Consider the following 18,327-nt stretch of genomic DNA (forward strand, 5'->3'; position numbering starts at 1 on the left):
AAAAAAAAAAAATCTCACTGAATTTGGGAATATAGTCACCATGACTAAACTTTTAAATCCTATTAGATTTTTTATTTTTATTTCTCTTTTGTTTCCTATTAGCATTCTTATTTTTATTTCTCTTTTTGTTTTTTATTTTATTTTTTGTTTGTTTGTTTTAATTTTTATATACTATCATAACCAACCTTTCTCGTACAAAGCAATTCAAAACATATAAAAATATATATATACACACTATATAGGGAAAGCGAATCGTAACACTTTTTTGTTTAGTTTAATTTTCGCAATCAATTTTCCAAAAACATTATGAAAAAACTAAAGATTAATTTGGTGTAAAAAATTAAAATAAAAAAAAAATGCTCATCATTTTCACATATTTTTTTCTATTTTGGGTGCAGAATTAATTTTAAAATAAGCAACATTCCTAGTACATGGCAATTCAAAAAATATACATATATAAACAGATATAGGGATGGTGTGAATCATAACACTCTTTGTTTGGTTTAATTTTCATAATTAATTTTCTAAAGAAGTTATGAAAAACTTAAAAATTAATTTGGTGTAAAAATACTCATCATTTTCACATTTTTTTGGGTGCATAATTAATTTTTAAATATTTAAAAATATTTTTTTGGTGTTTATTTTTTAAATTAATTTCTATTTTTCAAAAAAAAAATCATAAAATATAATTTGAAAATGTAACTTAAGAGATACATTTTGTTTTTGAAAAACAGCATTTGATTGACGTTTCTATATATTAATGATGGTACTGTTTGGCTGAGGGTAGTGTTTTGTTGTAAGCTTGTTGGGTCTTTGGAGGTAGAAGACACTCAAGGGTATTACTTAATATGTTTGGTTTTAATTTTTTGGATTTAATTTTTAAAAATTGAGTTTTTTTTTATTTTTTGTATTTTTTTTGTTTTTAGTGAATATTTTTAAAATTCAAAGCAAATTTTTTTTTTTTTTTTTTAAGATACACCTTACTTAGATGTATCTAAAAGTAAAATAGTTATAAAAAAATATTTTAAAAAATTAATAAATATACAAGAATACGAAAATATACTAAATTCACATAATTTTTTTTTTTTTTTGTATTTTTGATATTTTGTGAACTTTCTAAAAAAAAATTTCACAAATATTATATTTTTTTAAGTATATTCATGTTAGGTGTATCTAAAAATTAAAAACAATTCTTAGAATATTAAAAAAAAAATTAGTGAAAGCAAAAAAATACAAAAAATAAAAAATTTCAATTTTCTAAGAAGTAAAATTTGAAAATCCAAACCAAACAAGTTGAATTGCATTTAAAGTCTTAAAACATGTGACATCAGCATATTTTGATAAGAGTTGATTGACGAGAATAGTAAAAATCAGTTTACAGTGAATTTGACATTAAAAAAAGAATCAAAACAAAACAAATTTAAAATGCAGTATATATATATATGGGGTGTAATATTATGCACACACATAATGGGTGCTACACTTCTAGTAACATAACAAATAACCAAAATACATACTAATAAATTAGAATGCCATGCGGCACACAGGACACGTCAGGCTAATCTTGAACCATTTAACAATACACTTGTCATGATATTTATGAGAGCACGGTAACGTAGTAACGTTAATTCTAATTGGAAGAGTTTTCGAACATAACGCGCATGTTTTTTTTTGAGAAGCAATCGCACATGGTTGAACTAAACATGAATCTTTAGGAGTCCTTTTCTTCAATGCTTCAATGGATGATTTTGTGGTTGGCAACGAAATGAAATGATTGGGTTCTCTCATAATATCTCTCATAATCCTGGCAACTGCCTCTTCCACGCTCAAATCAGGTCTTTGAAATGTTCTAACCACAACATCTAGAACAATCGGCAATACTTTTGGCTTTGGGTACAAATTCACCATTACACGAGCAAATTTGCGCACCGCATTTATTATTGACTCTTCAATACTCGAGGGTAAATTCCTACAACGTAAATGACCAAACAAAAATACTTTCATGTTCTCGCTCTCTAGAAAATCGTTGCGACTGAAAAAAAATACCCAACGATATGAGTCTAGCAGTATAACATCACTATCGTGGTTCTTGCCAATACTATCGCTGCCACGAGTAGATTTCTTGAGTTCATTAGAAAATTGTAGTTGAACATAAATGCCATCATCAATCGGCCCACAAGAGGGTGTGGCAATAATTTTCTCGTCCTCCCAACAACAGTAGGCATAGCTATGATCCATGTCTATGGTATTGTATGATCTGATGATACCAAAATAAAAAATATCAAATATGAAACAAACAAATATATATATACATATATAATGATATAAAAGGGAGATAGATCAAGAAGATGGGTACTAAAATTTGCTAAACAAAATCTAAAGGAAGCATACATTTATAATAACATTCTATATCCAGTTTGATTTGGATATTAAATTTCCAAGTAATACTATACAAACAGAATTTGTATTTAAAAAATTCATGGATAATAATGTGTTACATTTATAGTCATTCATCAATCTAATTCATAATTGCAAGACTAGCATTACCACATTATTCGTGTCTTAAATTTTGTATGAAAATTATGTGCGCATATCATTTTTCTAAATTTCCTTTCGATTTTGCTAGTGATATGAAAGAGTGGTGACAAGAGTGGCCATGAAAATTGCAACCACAACATTTTTCTTTGAACAGTTACTCCAAAAAAAAAAAAAAAAAAATTGAGTATGATCTTTCTAATAAAATAAACTATGAGTTTTTAATTTTGTTAATTTAAATTTAAAATTTTTGATTTATTTTCAGTTTAAACTATTTACTTATTTTCAGTAAGTAGAACCAATGTAGGTGTATATAAAACATCTAAAATATTATTTTTTATTGAGTTTAATGACTAAAATATATATATATTTTTTCCAATGATTTTACTTATCAAATATAGACAAACAAAATCAAAAAATTAAAATACAATTTGATAAAAGAAAAAATTTATTTTCTTATAAGGATTAAACCCTGAAGTATTTTTTGTAATTTCTTTTTTTTTTTTTAATAATTAAAATAATGGTGTACGTCCCACTGCTCTCTTGTATTCGTGAGCAATTTATTGGTCATTATTGTTTGTACCATTGCTCTAGATCCTGTGTGGATTTTGAGTTTGAGAAGTTTTATGGTCTGATTGTTTCTTGTTTGAGATTTATTTATTCATTTAGTTTAATTTTTTTTTTATTTTTTTGTTATGCTTGAGATTGTTGTGCTTATCTAGAACACCCAACTACATCAAAGTTGATGATTATTATGAATAATTAGGATAAAAACTAGAATTAGAATTAAAACAAATACAAATATAGAGAATGGAAAGGAAACACACGGCACCAAGATTTTATGTGGTTCAGCAAAACCTACCTCCACGAGCAATAATTTTCACTAATCAAGAGCAATCGTACAAATAATAATTTTTAATATCAAACAAGAATGAATGCGTACCTTGCAATCTCTCACAAAAACTTGAAATATTTCAACATGAGAAATCATCCATATTTATAATAGAAAAATCGTACCCAAGTATTAAACCCAAACCCACAAGGAATAGAATTCTAGTTATAAAATTAATTTAGTTTCTTATAATCCAATCGAAAACTAATAAGAAAACACTTACAACCAAGTCAAATAAGGATTCTCTCCCACAATCCTAATCCATAAAATAAAAGAATAACAATAAATAATAATAAAAAATGAAGAAGAAAGAAGTATATTCAAATACAAACTGATTTGAGAGTGGGTAATAATCACACGCAAGTTAAAATAAAAGAATAACAATAAACAATAATAAAAAAGGAAGAAGAAAGAAGTATATTCAAATACAAACTGATTTGAGAGTGGATAATAATCACACGCAAGTTAAAATAAAAGACTAACAATAAATAATAATAAAAAAGGAAGAAGAAAGAAGTATATTCAAATACAAACTGATTTGAGAGTGGATAACAATCACACGCAAGTTGTCTCCTTCCTTTGCTGTAGAACAACATTTAGGTTCATTTTGACTTTAGGAAAAGCTTAAAAAATAAATAAATAAATAAAAAGTCTGTGACCACGTTTTTCTATTTAGCATAAAATTATAATTTTAGATTTGGGGTTCACTTTAGGAAAAAAGAAGAACTTAACATCTATGAAGACGGTTTTTTTACCATTGTCACATTGATTCATCATCATCCTCTATCGTCAATCCTCACTCAACACCATCTCGTGCTCAATCACAGGGCCGGCCCTGAGGTGAGGCGACTAAGGCGTTTGTCTCGGGCTCCCAATTTTGAACAAAATTTAGGGCCCCCAACTAGGGGAGTGTATCATGTCGTACTATTTCATAATTACTTCAATATTAGCTCAATTCATTTATTTTCATGTCATCATATAGCGCTATTTTGATTCGCGTCCGATTGATATTTAATGCGAAAACTTTCACTTTTAGTGTAAAATAACTTAGCAAGTGTATGGAGATTTTTCCCATAAGTTGAATTTTATAAAATTTATTTATACTAAATGAAATTATTCATAGAATGTTTGATTTTAATTCAATTGCATTTTTCTAATTAAGAAAATTGTACCTTATTACTACATATTTTTTACTAGATTGACTCTAAAATAGGTAACAAAAAAAATACATGTCTTAAACGAAAAAAAGATATTAGCCTTAATTATTATTTTACATACTTTTTTATTCAATTAGATAGAGTTAAATAAAAGATTAAAAAATGTCATGGCATCCCTTAGTGAACATTAAAATATATAATTAATAATTCACGTTATTGAGTCGTATCATACTTAGATTCATGTTGAAAAATAGTCAACCCTAACTTGCTAATTTTATATATTACCTGAGTTGTGTCAAAAATTATCATCCATATCCCCAATTAATTTTAGTTATTACAACATTGATAAGCTAAAACAACAGATTAGGTAGTGTGCCGCCGGTGATCTTAAGTCATTGAAGTGCCTACCATCTTCCCAGAGGTCAACGACCGATCATCTCTAATCTCTATTACCCACAAATGCCTTTGGTTCATTAACATTGAACATATGTTGTCACCCTTCAATTCATGCTTCTTCAATCTAGTGTTCTGTAATGTAAAGAAATTTTTTTTTTTTTTTGTCATTTTGTTTTATTTTTCTTCATAGTAATTTTACTGATATCTAGTAAAAGTTGCTAAAAACACTTTTTAATATATATATATTAGAGTATACTTCGTTATCATAGCCCACCCTACTTGAGTGGGATATAAGGCTTAGTTTGGTTTGGTTTGAGCATGCTTTGTTATGAAAATTTCTTTGTCTATGAACTGCAATATTTTTTTTTTGGGTTGATAAATCTATGAACTGCAATATTATTTATCTCTCTCTCCCAACCCACCTGTAAGAAGGAGCAGTGCACTGGGAAAGATAGATTGGTTCTACTACCAAAACTACTCTATTTTTGAAAACTTGAACTTCCAATGAATTGCCTGGTTGTAAATGCTTGTAAAAACAAATTTTCTTTGAATATCAAGGAAAAGACTTGTCCACTCCCTATTTCCATAGCTTGTTTAACGTCTTCAAACTTGACTTTGAGAAAGAAGATGCTTGATGTGAGTTGAATTGGGTAACAGAACTGTTTGGTTATTAATGACAACTTTGTTGGTTTAATGGCCAAAATCATATGATGATGTTGTCCTTTTGTATAAATTATCAACATCAACAATTTGAAGGACAAACAAATAAGTTTATGGGAGTAGAATAATATCTTTTCAATTCATAAACTCTATAATGTAACCCATTGTAGGTTTGGTATTCACAAACTGCTCTAAAAGCTTAACTTGTTACAAAGGGTGTAGCTTAAAGAATATATATTGTCAACATGCCCCCTCATGTGTGCCAAACTCTCAAGGTTTTAAGCAATCGGAAAGGATTTGAAGTTTTTTTTTATATTGTCAATAGGCTGCCTCTGGTATGGCCAAATTTATTTTATTGAGTTGGCAAACTCATGCATACCTTAAATTTTATTAGGTGAGCTTGAGACTTGAATACAAGACCTTCCCATTTTGATGCCGTGTTAACCAACAATGGCTCTTAAAAGATTTTAGAGGAGTTGAGCAAATGGTTTTTAACATGGCATTAAAGCAAACAAGTCTTGAGCTTGTATTGCACAGTTACCTTATAGATGTCATACACAATTGTCATTGGCTCGCTCATGGACGGGATTTTGGCCACACGAGGAAGTGCATTGATGATGTAAATACAATTACACTTTCTAATAGCTTCAATTTTTAGATGTTGGTTGTTAAGTTTATAGGATATAATATTTCATGTATTGTCAAATAGCTTGCATGAGTATATTGTACTCAATGTTTTAAATTCTTCTTAAAATTTTGAACTGTTAACTATATTTATGAATATTCTTTTGCAGGAAATTTCAAAATTAAGATACGAATTATGCCCGCGTGTGATGAAAGAAAGGAAGTTCTGGAAGATATACTTTATTCTAGTTAATAGTCATGTGGCTCCGTGAGTAACTTGTCCTGCGTAAATTCTTTTATTTTTGTGTACTGACTAAGGCTTACATTGCTTTCACAACCTAAATCAGTCTTTGACCCATCAGCAGATATTCTTGCATCATTTGCATTCATAGACAGTGCCATTTTCTTATAGGCTTAATATGACATATAATAAATATATAAAATTATATGTTTTGCAATTAGGTGGTGTGCTTTTCACCCAAGCTTGTTCCTCAAGTCGTGAGATATTAAGAGGTGTAAATTTTTCAATTTCTTTGCTGCAAATTACTCTCTAGTTTATCAAAAAAATTGTTCAATTTCTTACAATGAATGTTCGTTTGAGTGTTGTATCTTCTTTATTTTGCAGTTTGCATTGGGCTGAACTCTGTATGCATTTTTTTTTCACAAACCAGTTGCAAATCCAAACAATCTGGTATGTAATTGTTTGGTTTGCTGTTTCTTTGTCTTCTATGGAGATGTCATTACTTGATTTCTATGCTTCTATATTAGATTGATGCTTGTTATTGCCCCAATTCTATTTAATATTTGGCTCGGCCTATGTATTGTCTTTGTTTTGTTGTTTTGCTACAATTTTATCTTTTGCTCACCATGTGTTTGATAATATGCCCAAACCAATAATAACATACTTTCATTGATCACTTACTGTTGTTGATTAGGAAAAACAACTTAATTTTTATTAGTTTGTTTTCCTTGCCTGCAATATTTCGTACCACTCTTAATCAACAATATGATTTCATTGGATTTTCCCTTTTGGTTCAAAATAAACCTTTATTAATTACTTAATCTAATCAATACAATGGCCACGTTTAGTGTTTCTTGTAGAGATGGGCCTGCTTTAAATGCCTAGGCCAAGTCTAACAAAATTGTGCACGTACTCACTACTTTTGGCATGTAGTTTGACTATTTGCATAGGGCTCGCTTGTTACTTGATCTTGTGATATACAAGCACAATTCAGCTCCTATTGTTGGTGATATCGCGCAATATAAAGCTGGTGACGCTCTATTCTTTTTTATTTTTCATAATTTCGTACAATCGATGACATTATCGCATTTCTTAAACTGGTGAACTTTGAGTTTATAACTCAACCTTTGATATAAAATTATATTCTCAAGTGTGTTATCTTGTGCAGAACTTAAAGCTAGGGGTGAATTGAAACGGAAGTAGAGGCTATAGACTTTCGTCATCCTGAAAGAAGGAAAGATAGTGGATAAGGTTGTGGGAGAACAAAGACGAGTTGCTACCATTGCCATGTGTGTCAATGCCGCCTGATTAATACTATTATGTTTCGATTTTTACTTTTCATGGTGTCTGTGGACCTTTGTCATATGATACATATTGATTTGGCTTTGCTTCATAATGGAAACACACTACTATTCATGTCTGGGAAACTTAGACAGAGCTTTATAATTAACAAGATTCTTTGCTACATTCTAGCTACGCATCATCGTTTATTTTCTTGGGATTTGTTTGATGTTGGCTTAAAATCTGTCTTTTGTTGGTTTTTTGGTCTATAGCGGCATTTTTTTCTCTTTTCTTTTTTTTTTTTCTTTTTTTTAATAAAAAAAAGAAGATTTTCATCGACTCAGTATTAAAAAAAAAAACAAAACGTATATTATTGGTATCATGTTAAATGAAAAAACAGATTTTCTTTTTTTGTTGGTATCATTATTGATATTATTATCATTTGGTTTCAGAAATTGGTTTTCACTTTCCTTCCATCACACTTCATAAGTTCAATTTTCGATTTTTTTTCTCTTTCTTTTAACATTTGAATTCCTACTAGACCCCCTTCCAATTAAAAATAAAAACTAGAAAATGAAGAAATAGAAAAGTAGACTGCCCTGCTGGATATTGATAGTAACAAAGTTACCAACTTAGTTGATCAGTTCATGGCAAAATGAAAAGGGAACAATGAAAACAAAGAGAGGAACCATGCTTAAATGGATCGGTCAAGACCCTTGACAGATTCAAATGGGCTATAAAATAGGGAAACAAATGAGGAATCAAAGTGCCAATTGGATGACACCACCAGAACTGGACTACTATTGATTTTGTTCAATGGATTCCACAGTGGACAACCAGAGGAAATTTCATTAATTGCAATACAATCTTCATAAAAATAATTTGCAAAACCAGTTCCGAATACCTACTATTTAACTTCTCAAACAAAAACATTGGCTTTTGCATCGGTTGGTTTTAGGTTACATACAATTGAGCAGCGGATGATTTTAACAGTCCTCAAAAAATCAGTGTAATTGCATAGAACAAATGAATGGTGATTAAGGACCAATACCATGTACCAGCAAAATAATTGCCACCACTTATATCTGCACTAGCAGGGCCAAATCCCACTGTTGCTGATGACCCTGTAAAGCTTCCATTGTTTACTGCAAAGCTGGATTGCCAATCACCACAAATTATATAAATATTTAAAACAATATGTTCAAAGGAAAGCAAAAAACATTGAAAAATAATCTGAATTCTTATATGGATATTGAATAGTCTGCATGATATAAAATGAATTAAACGTAAATTAAACTAACATATTTTTTTTCTAGAAGAACACATCGTGTCGCAATAGAGTGTGACCACTACACAAATTTTGTGGTCCAGCACCACCACACTAGCAAGAGATGTTGGAAAGCAAAAATATTAGAACACTTCTTGTTTAGCTATGTAGCAAAACCGACCAAACCAATAAAACCAACCAAGAAAAACCGCAAAACTGACCAAACTAAGAAAACCAACCAAGCTAGACCAAATTGACAGAAACCGATCAGTTTCCCCATAAGCTTCAGTCAGTTCAGTTTTGATATTTTCAGTTCAATCTCCATTTGTATTGTTTTATAAACCAAAAGAACAACAATCGACCATTTAGCAACAGCAATCATATCACAGATCTGCACTCTAAAATTATTTGTTTATCAGACTATAATTGACATTAAGGATTAAATCGAAGCCAATTAAAATATCAAATAACACAACAACCAGACCCCAAATCTCATCTGATTCAAGCCACCATTAGCATTTACAAGAAGAAAGCCATTTGTCTTTGCATCCAGCTCTGTCAATAGCAGTAAAATCACGTGAATAGAAATTGACATACGCCCACAAACACAAACAAATTAGAGAAAATTTGTTCAATTGTAAAGAATTCTTACTTTTTTTTATCAGAACCTAAACTAGTGAATGTTTTTGCAATATAAATTTGAAACTTACATCAACCATAAAATACAAAATACTATCAAATTTATACAAAATACTAACAAATTTAAGTCCTCAAAAAATATCCATCAACCATCGTTTAAGAGTATTTATACAAAATACTAACAAATTTAAGTCCTCAAAATTTTTTTTTAAAAAAAAATCTTAGTTTAGCTCCTAATATCATCCGCTCGATCATATCAACTATTAACCACAGCAACACCTGCAAAAACAAATTATATTGTCGTTAAGGTTTGTTCACTTGAAATCTATGGTTCAAATCATAACAAATTGAAATTTGATATATTGGTCATTACACACTCTTTTGTCATTTTGTGTTCGTAAATTATTTATTTTCATAATCAAGTTGTAAACATCATAATTAGTTATGACATCTAAATGTTCTAGCTAAAATCTATCTTGGCATATCAGGAAATTGGAATTAAGCAATCACACATAAAATTTGCAAAGCAAATGTAAGCAAAATGAACATAATTTGAACTGAAAAGATGCCATAAAAGTAATCACCTAGAGACGGGCCAAGTGTTGCTTTGCTCTTTGGCCTTGCCTTGAGCATACCCATTTTCTACTAAGAACCTTTGTTGCCTGCATTGTTCGCGTGTCTTTCCTAATGCTAAATACCATAACTTTAGCATATTGATTATAGAAATCACTGGCATCCTCTTCTCAATTGAATTGCATTTCGAGAACATCATTCTTGGTTAAACTTTGAATAGGGTCATTTGCATGGGAATCTAACTCTTCTTTATCTTCAAGCTTACGCTCAAATTTAGCACATCCAAAAGGATCCATGATAACTACATCAAAAACAATATGAAAAGAATAAATTAATGACATAGTTATTGAAAATCAAAATAAATAGAGAATGACTTTGTAATCAACAATCAAAATATTGGTTGATCAATAGAAGCACAATAAAATAGAAACAGACAAGTTTGTAAGATTTGGTTCTTTGGGTTGTAATCAACAATCAAAATATTTTTAGGTATTTGGATTGATCTAAAACACACAAGTTTGTAAGATTTGGTTTAGTGATTCGTAACCAAGGAGAATCATTCCTTGATATGTGTATCTGTTTCCTAACCAATGCTCTGCTATCAATTATACGCAAATAATAAAAAAACACACTTGTACGTACCCTACTATCAATTAAAATAAAATAAATAAATAAACACACCCGCAAGTATAACTTTATACACGGAACGTCTTTTTTTCTTAAGACTTCAATAAAAGATTATTTTGGAAACAAGGAATAATTCATTATGAATTAAGACATAAGAAACTTCGGAATTCTGGACTAAATCAATGGAAAAATTGGTTAAGAGGTCATTATCAATACCATTTATCTCAGATTAGATGGTCTAGATTAATAGCAGCAAAATGGAAAAATAGAATCAATCAATGTCGTATAATTCAAAATCAAGATTTAAACAAAGAGAATTCATATGAAAAAGACCTATTAATTCATTACAAAAAACAAAACGATTACGAAGTATATTCATTACCAAATCAAAATGAGAATTTTCATAATACTATAGATATAATCTTTTATCTTATAGATCTATTAATTATGAAAATAAGAGGGACCCATATATTTATGGATCACCATTCCAAGTAAATAAGAATCTAGAGAGTTCTTATAATTACAACACACATAAACATAGGGGCAAATTTTTTGATATACTAGGGGATATCCCTATCAAAAATTATTCAGGAAAAAGTGATATTATGTATATGGAAATCCGGATCGAAAATATTTTGATTGGAAAATTCTCCATTTTTGTCTTAAAAATAAAATCAATATTGAGGCCTGGAAGCAATTATTTTTATGTAGAATCACTTGAAAATAAAATAAAATAAACACTCTAGAGGATTCATGCTTCATCTGTGATGGGTGGGTGAAGGCAAAAATCTCAGTATAGAATTTTCAAATGTTTATGTAATTTAATGAATTTACTTGAACCAGCCTCTCTTGTGATGTTTTTTCCCTCTAGAGTTCTTTCTTTTCAAACATGTACATTTCTTCTCTACTCCCTCAAAATTATGTTTATTTTTCTCGTGGGTGGGAAGCAAAAGTATCAATTCAGAATTTCCAGACATTTACATGTCATTCAACAAATTTGACTTCAACCAAAAATGAATTCAATCTTTCTCTTGTGACGTCATCTCCCTCTTAAAAAAAGACAGTACACCGGCAAGTATCCTACTATCAATTAAAATAAACAAACAAAATAAAAGCACACTTGCCAGTGCCCTGCTATCAATTCAAAGCAAATAAATTCAAAAAAAATAGAAGCAAGTAGCCTACTATCAATTAACATGAAACAAATAAATAAAATAGCACACCCGCCAGTGCCCTGCTATTAATTGCAAACAAACAAACAAAAAAAGACAGCACACCGCAAGTATCCTACTATCAATTAAAATAAACAAATAAATAAAAAAAACACACCCGCCAGTGCCCTGCTATCAATTCAAAGCAAATAAATTCAAAAACACAAAACCAATTACCCTACTATCAATTAACATGAAACAAATAAATAAAATAGCACACCCACCAGTGCCCTGCTATCAATTAAAATAAACAAATAAATAAAAAAAAAACACACCCACCAGTGCCCTACTATTAATTGCAAAAAAAAAAAAAAAAAAAAAAAAGACAGCACACCCACAAGTATCCTACTATAAATTAAAATAAACAAATAAAAAAAAGCACACCCGCCAGTGCCCTACTATCAAAAGACAACACACCCGCAAGTAACAAGACAGCACACCCACACTCAACAATATGAGATCTTAGGAAGCTAAAACAATAGCATATAAATTTTACCAAATCATTGCCCCGGTCATTCCTCTTTTGGGAGCCTCATTATAGAGCCAATGTTTTTAATTCTATCTGGACATGCTAATCTAAAGCAAGAATGAAGATGACAAGAATAAAGGAAGAAAACTTGAAAAATGATGGTATTGAATAAAAAACGTTAGTCTTGTTACTTACATAACTGAAAAGCTTCATAATTTTTTTTTTAAAATTTTTTTATAATAAACAAACACTCGTGATTTCCTTTTCCTTTCCTCCTACAATCTCTCTTTTCCAGCTGGCAAAGCAAAAATAGGAGGGGGTTAACAAACCTCTACTTTGGAAGTCCTTTTCAATTGATTTTTCTATTAGATCACAAACCACATATTCAACAACAAATTTTATTCACTCTTGTTTTAAGATGACAATGGAATCCATCCAAGAAAATATTAAAATTTTTGCCCGTAAAAAGACAATTGAGTGACATGCGTAGATATTAGAATCATACACCAAGCAAATTAATTAGCTCAACAGTGTCCAATATGAGGGTCCACTTAGTGAGCTCAATAGCTTACTCCCTTCGCTAAGCTTCTCAAGGATCCTTTCAGATGAATTGATAATACGGGATACATATTTCCGACTTCATTCAGCCTTTTTCTTAACTTTCTTTGTTGGATAAGTAAATATTTTTTAAAACGCATCCAAGGAGAAGGTACCCAAAAACATCCACAAGTACATCTAAGCAAAACATAAGTAGCTATACAATCTTTGAGTCCTCAAAATTATCTATAAAGTCCCACAGCATTGGCCAGCATCTTGTAAAGAACATTTAATCAATAAATTTTTCCATTTTCATAACCCCTCCGAACAAGAATATCAGCCACACCTTTATTAAGGTTATAAGACTAGGAGTTTAACGTTATTTTCTGCTGCTAATCAAGGATTCTCTTTTTATAGAATCCATGGAAGTTTTAATAAAAGTAACATAAATAAGGGGCACACACAGCTCTCACCTTCCCCTCTACCACCAAGTATGGAAAATGGAGTATAAGAGTGTACACGAGAAGTGTATGGAATCACACAACTGATTATATTTTAGCTATAGGTCTTGCCTATTGAATTTTTTGAAAATTTCCTAGCATGTGGGAATCCTTGCACTTATCAGGATATCCTTCCACAACAGGGGAATGTCTACACCTTAATAATTGGGTTGTCCCAATGAGACATGCTTGATTTGATGACATTCCACATCATAGAGTTTCAGCTCTCTTAATGGAACAAACAAACAATGTATCATATAATTCAAGGACACTTGTAACACAAATTTATAGCCACGGTAATTGCAACAGAAGTTTGGTTACACAGTCAGTATGATTCCATAATTCACGTATCATATAATTCAAACACAATTCACAGGTATCATATAATTCAAACACACCCGCCAATGACAGAATCAAGTTTTCAAAGTTGACTCTTGGTACTGTGGCTCCACAATTCACAGGTTTGCTTGATTTCTGTTGGATCTTTGATGAGACTAAAAAATCCCAAATCACCATTAATAATATGAAAACTTACTAATATAAATTTGACTTAATTTCAAATTTAGTAATTGTTAAAAGTAATTTATCATCTTTTAAGTTTCTAATTAAGTTGAAAGAAAGAATTCCATAAAATGTAAATAAGGAAGTTTAACTAATTTTTATCCCAATGCTTTCATAGATTTTGGAAAGAATTGTACTTCTCAATTTACAATTACATTCTTCTGAGAAAATCAAATGAGAAAAGAATGGCCTATCAGATTGGATTTCGGTGAAAGGGGCAGTTTCGAAGAAGGGGATTTCGGTCTAGGGTTTCATAGAATGGAGATGGAGAAAGGGAGACAAACAAGCTGCAGAGAGAGAGAGAGAGAGAGACATACATTGAGGCATGTAGCTTGCTAAAACTAGGAGGAAAAGAAAAGGGCAGACTCACTCTTCGATGCTTGGCGAGGAGGAGCTCCGGCGAGATCCTATAGAGATCTTCGTCAACAGCTTTGGGAGCTTTTCTCCATGGTGGAGGATGCGGCGGCGAAAGCAAAACAGGTCTCGGCGGTGGCATGGGCAGTGGCAACGACTGAGAGAGAGAGAGAGAGAGAGAGAGAGAGAAATTTTTGAAGACGTTTGGGAGTTTTGAGGGATTTGTCATGGAAGGATGGAATTTTGATTTTCACAAAATTTGGACGTTTGTTCCAAATTTTTGGAGGAAATTATTTGGGGAAAATTATGTAATAATCATAATAAAAAAATTTAAAACATTTAGAGTCTTATAATAAAATAAATTATTAATTTATAATTTTTATCAATTTACACTCAATTTTTTTTTTAATATAAATCTTCGTCTATTTTTATTAAGTAAAATTAATATAAAAAAAATATTTTACTCATCAACTACAAAATGTATAATCACACCATTAATTGACGTAATAAAAATATTTAAAATTTTAGAAACTATAAATATCGTAATCAAGTCACAAAGTTTTGTGATATAAAATAGGAAATACATAACTGCATCACTAATTGACGTAACAAAATTGTTTAAAATTATAGAAACAATTATGCTAGGTAGCTCGAAATTTTTAAGCTCGAATTCTGCTCGAATTCAAAATGACGCCGTTTCGTCATTTTGATTTTTTTTTTCAATAACTACGAAGAAGAAAAAAAAAAAAAAAAAAAAGAAGAACAAAGAAGAAGAAGAAAGAAGAGAAGAGAAGAGGAGAGTAGCAGAGAGAGAGAGAGAGAGAGAGAGAATCATCATCATCAACCACCCAACATCTTCATCAACACAACAGAGAGAGAGACCAAAAAAAATCATCAACCACCCAACACATCTTCATCAACACAGCAGAGAGAGAAAAAAAATGTAAAAATCTGAAACCCAACACATGTTCATCAACACAGTAGAGAGAGAGGAAAAAAAATGTAAAAATCTAAAACCCAACACATCTTCATCAACGCAGCAGTGAGAGAGAGAGACTAAAAAAAATGTAAAAATCTGAAACCCAACACATCTTCATCAACGTAGCAGAGAGAGACCAAAAAAAATGTAAAAATCTGAAGAAAAAAAAAAAAAAACTTCAACACATCATCCTCATACACAGATCAGAGGAGGAGATCAGAGATCGGAAGTGGAGGCGGAGGCGGCGGTGATCGACCCTCTCTCTCTTTCAATTCCCTCTTCCCCTCTCTTCTCTTCCTCTTTCTCTCTGTCTTTCTCTTGTTCTCTCTTCTCTCTGCTCTCTCTATTTCAGACCAATCGGGATCTCTAATGATACAGATAAACATAGAATGTAATGACAATAATTAAATAATTTAATCCACGACTTATAGCCATGGAACACAAAATGAGAGTTAGAGAAGATTAACCAATAGAGCAAAAGGAAAGGGAATATGAGAAAGAGAGACTGAACAAACTTATCGCCTGTGAAAATAATGTCAAAGATGGTGGTGTTTCCGATAAGGAATATCGGAGATATCTACAGCGACAGTAAGGAATGAGAGAGATGCTTGACGAATGAAGAGAGCTGAGATAGCAGAACAGTACAACAAAATGCGTAATATTCATTTTTCAACAATTCTATAACATATGTACAAATTGATAAAATCATAACTACGGCCAAAGGTTTGTATATGTATGACATATTAATGTGAAAGAGCTAGCCTGCGTTTGGTTGTGTTTTGTAAATGTGATTTGAGAGTATGAATTGTATTTTGAGTTTATGGGTTGTAGAATTATGATTTGAGTGTAGAAAATTTGTTTGGTTATGATTTTTAAATAGAGTTTTGAATTGTGTTTTGAAGATGTATTTTGAATTATGTTTTGGAAGTTTGATGTGACATGTGAAAGGTGAAAATTTGTTTGGTGATGTGTTTTGAAAGTAATTTTCAAAACTTAATTCAATCAATAATTCATCATCAAACACACAACTCATATATCGATATCGATATCTATATTTTTTATCAACAATAATAACCAAACTATTTTTAAAATACTGAAATTAAACATTGATTTTTTTTGTCAATTATTTTTTTTTAGTAATTTTTTTGAATAATTGTGATTCCGAAATAATTTTTTCATTTTAAAATAAACCGATGTCAATTTTTTCTGCCAATTAATTTTTCTATCAATTCATTTATAAAATACGTTTTTAATTTTTTTCTAACATTTTGTTAAAGTCAACAACTTTTGAAAATACATATTAATAAATAAGGGATAAATATACTAACTTTCATATTTTAAAATACAAATCATAATATAAATCTTACAAAATATTATCAATTTATTTTTCATTTATTACATTTTTTGTAATTTAGTACAGATGTGTAACAGAGATACACTCTATTATTGTCCACGAAGAGCTCATATAATTGTAGGAATTGACATGTGAAATGACCATTATGCCCCTCTGAACTTAAATGAGAAGTGATGATATAAAACAAAATACAAAGGGTAAGATCGTAATTTCACTTACTTAATATATACTCCCTATTATATAATAGCTGTGTTCTAGCTGTGTTCTAACACTGATGGAAAGAAAAAGCAGAGGACGCATGTGATGAAGATTTGAAAAAAGTAATAATATTATATTTAACAAATAAAAAAAAAAAAAAAAAAATATTCCTACAATTATATGAACCTGACCCTTCTGAACCTCACCCTTCCTATTAAATCTGAACCTCCTTCTATTTAACGCACCAACTTCACCTTCTCGGAAGCACTTTCTCCAGTTACATCACAGAATTAATTTAGACAAATAGAAGATATCCACCATCTGGTTAGGTCCTCCTTCTCCACTTCCATAATTTACAGGTGAGATTTTCATGCCAGTTCATCTTCATATTTGGTTCAAACATGAGCTTCAGAAATTAGCTTCACTGAAGGGGGAGGGGAGGACGATCGGCCGGTCATCCCGTGGGACTTCCGGCCGGTCATCCCGGCCCAGTCACTTTTCATTTCTGTTCCATTTTCATAAATCTATTCCATTTTCATTTGTTATATTTTTTGATATCTGTTTTAAATTTTTCGCACTATCATTTATTTTTCTAAGTATCAGTTTCTAAGTTCTAATAAACTCTATGAATCAAACCCCAATGACAAATATTATTCATTATGATTTTTTTTTTTATACAAATCTGTTTCTTTGGAATCTGCCTAATTAAATTTTGTCACCAAATTTTTTTATATTTATTTTTTTCATAAAAAAAAGTTTGTATGCATAAAAAGATACTAATGTTTGATATATTTTTCATTCATTTTTCTTACCTCTCGTATATTTTAATATACATTTTTCTTTCACTTTTACAGTCATCATGCCAAGAACAATCATGCCAAGAACAAAACGAACCAGACCCGAAGTTGGTGAATCGTCAAACCCTGTACCACCACCACAGCAACAAGATGATGGCTATCCAACTAATGATTTTTATTCATATCATTATGAACAAGCCAATGAACATTTCATTCGTCGACCAATTGTTACGGGGAGAAACGTAAAACTACCTTCTCAATATGATTCACTCTTAATTGGCAAATTAGATACAATGGGATGGTTACCATTAAATAATTTACCAAGTAAGATATATCCCCGTCTTGTACAATTATTTTATGTTCACTTGACAGCGGGTGACCAACAAAATGAACCGTGGAGTCTTACCTCTTATGTTAAAGGGAAAAGAATCACACTCTCTCTGCGTCGTTTTGCACAAATTATTGGAGTCGAAAC

At 30.6% G+C, this 18,327-nt stretch overlaps 1 protein-coding gene and 2 long non-coding RNA genes across 26 annotated transcripts in view; 1 reads left to right on the forward strand and 2 right to left on the reverse strand.

Moving 5' to 3' along the window:
- Window positions 1-7,970, forward strand: part of LOC114279355 (uncharacterized) — a 114,839-nt gene extending 106,869 nt beyond the window's left edge. For 16 of the 24 annotated variants that reach the window (XM_082909570.1, XM_082909567.1, XM_082909566.1 and 13 more), the window contains 2 exons: window positions 6,435-6,532; window positions 6,890-7,175. In XM_082909570.1, the coding sequence (XP_082765696.1) occupies window positions 6,435-6,532; window positions 6,890-7,037 (246 nt within the window). In that variant the 3' untranslated portion in view covers window positions 7,038-7,175. Of the gene's footprint in view, window positions 1-5,983; window positions 6,260-6,434; window positions 6,533-6,726; window positions 6,778-6,889; window positions 7,176-7,438; window positions 7,536-7,673 lie in introns of those variants that run through there. The other 8 variants (XR_014356933.1, XM_082909595.1, XR_014356926.1 and 5 more) reach the window with 6 other exon arrangements.
- Window positions 1,420-3,685, reverse strand: LOC145813716 (uncharacterized). The gene is made up of 2 exons (XR_014356952.1): window positions 3,479-3,685; window positions 1,420-2,257 (listed from the first exon to the last, which is right to left on the reverse strand). It is a non-coding gene; the product is annotated as an uncharacterized LOC145813716 (long non-coding RNA).
- A 1,699-nt stretch (window positions 7,971-9,669) lies between the features above and the next one.
- On the reverse strand, window positions 9,670-16,260 carry LOC145813712 (uncharacterized). Its single transcript, XR_014356948.1, has 3 exons — window positions 14,541-16,260; window positions 10,277-10,566; window positions 9,670-9,971 (listed from the first exon to the last, which is right to left on the reverse strand). It is a non-coding gene; the product is annotated as an uncharacterized LOC145813712 (long non-coding RNA).
- Between the last annotated feature and the right edge of the window lie 2,067 nt (window positions 16,261-18,327).

Source organism: Camellia sinensis, chromosome 15, assembly GCF_055761805.1.
Source record: "Camellia sinensis isolate YWXY chromosome 15, ASM5576180v1, whole genome shotgun sequence".
Lineage (NCBI taxonomy): Eukaryota > Viridiplantae > Streptophyta > Magnoliopsida > Ericales > Theaceae > Camellia > Camellia sinensis.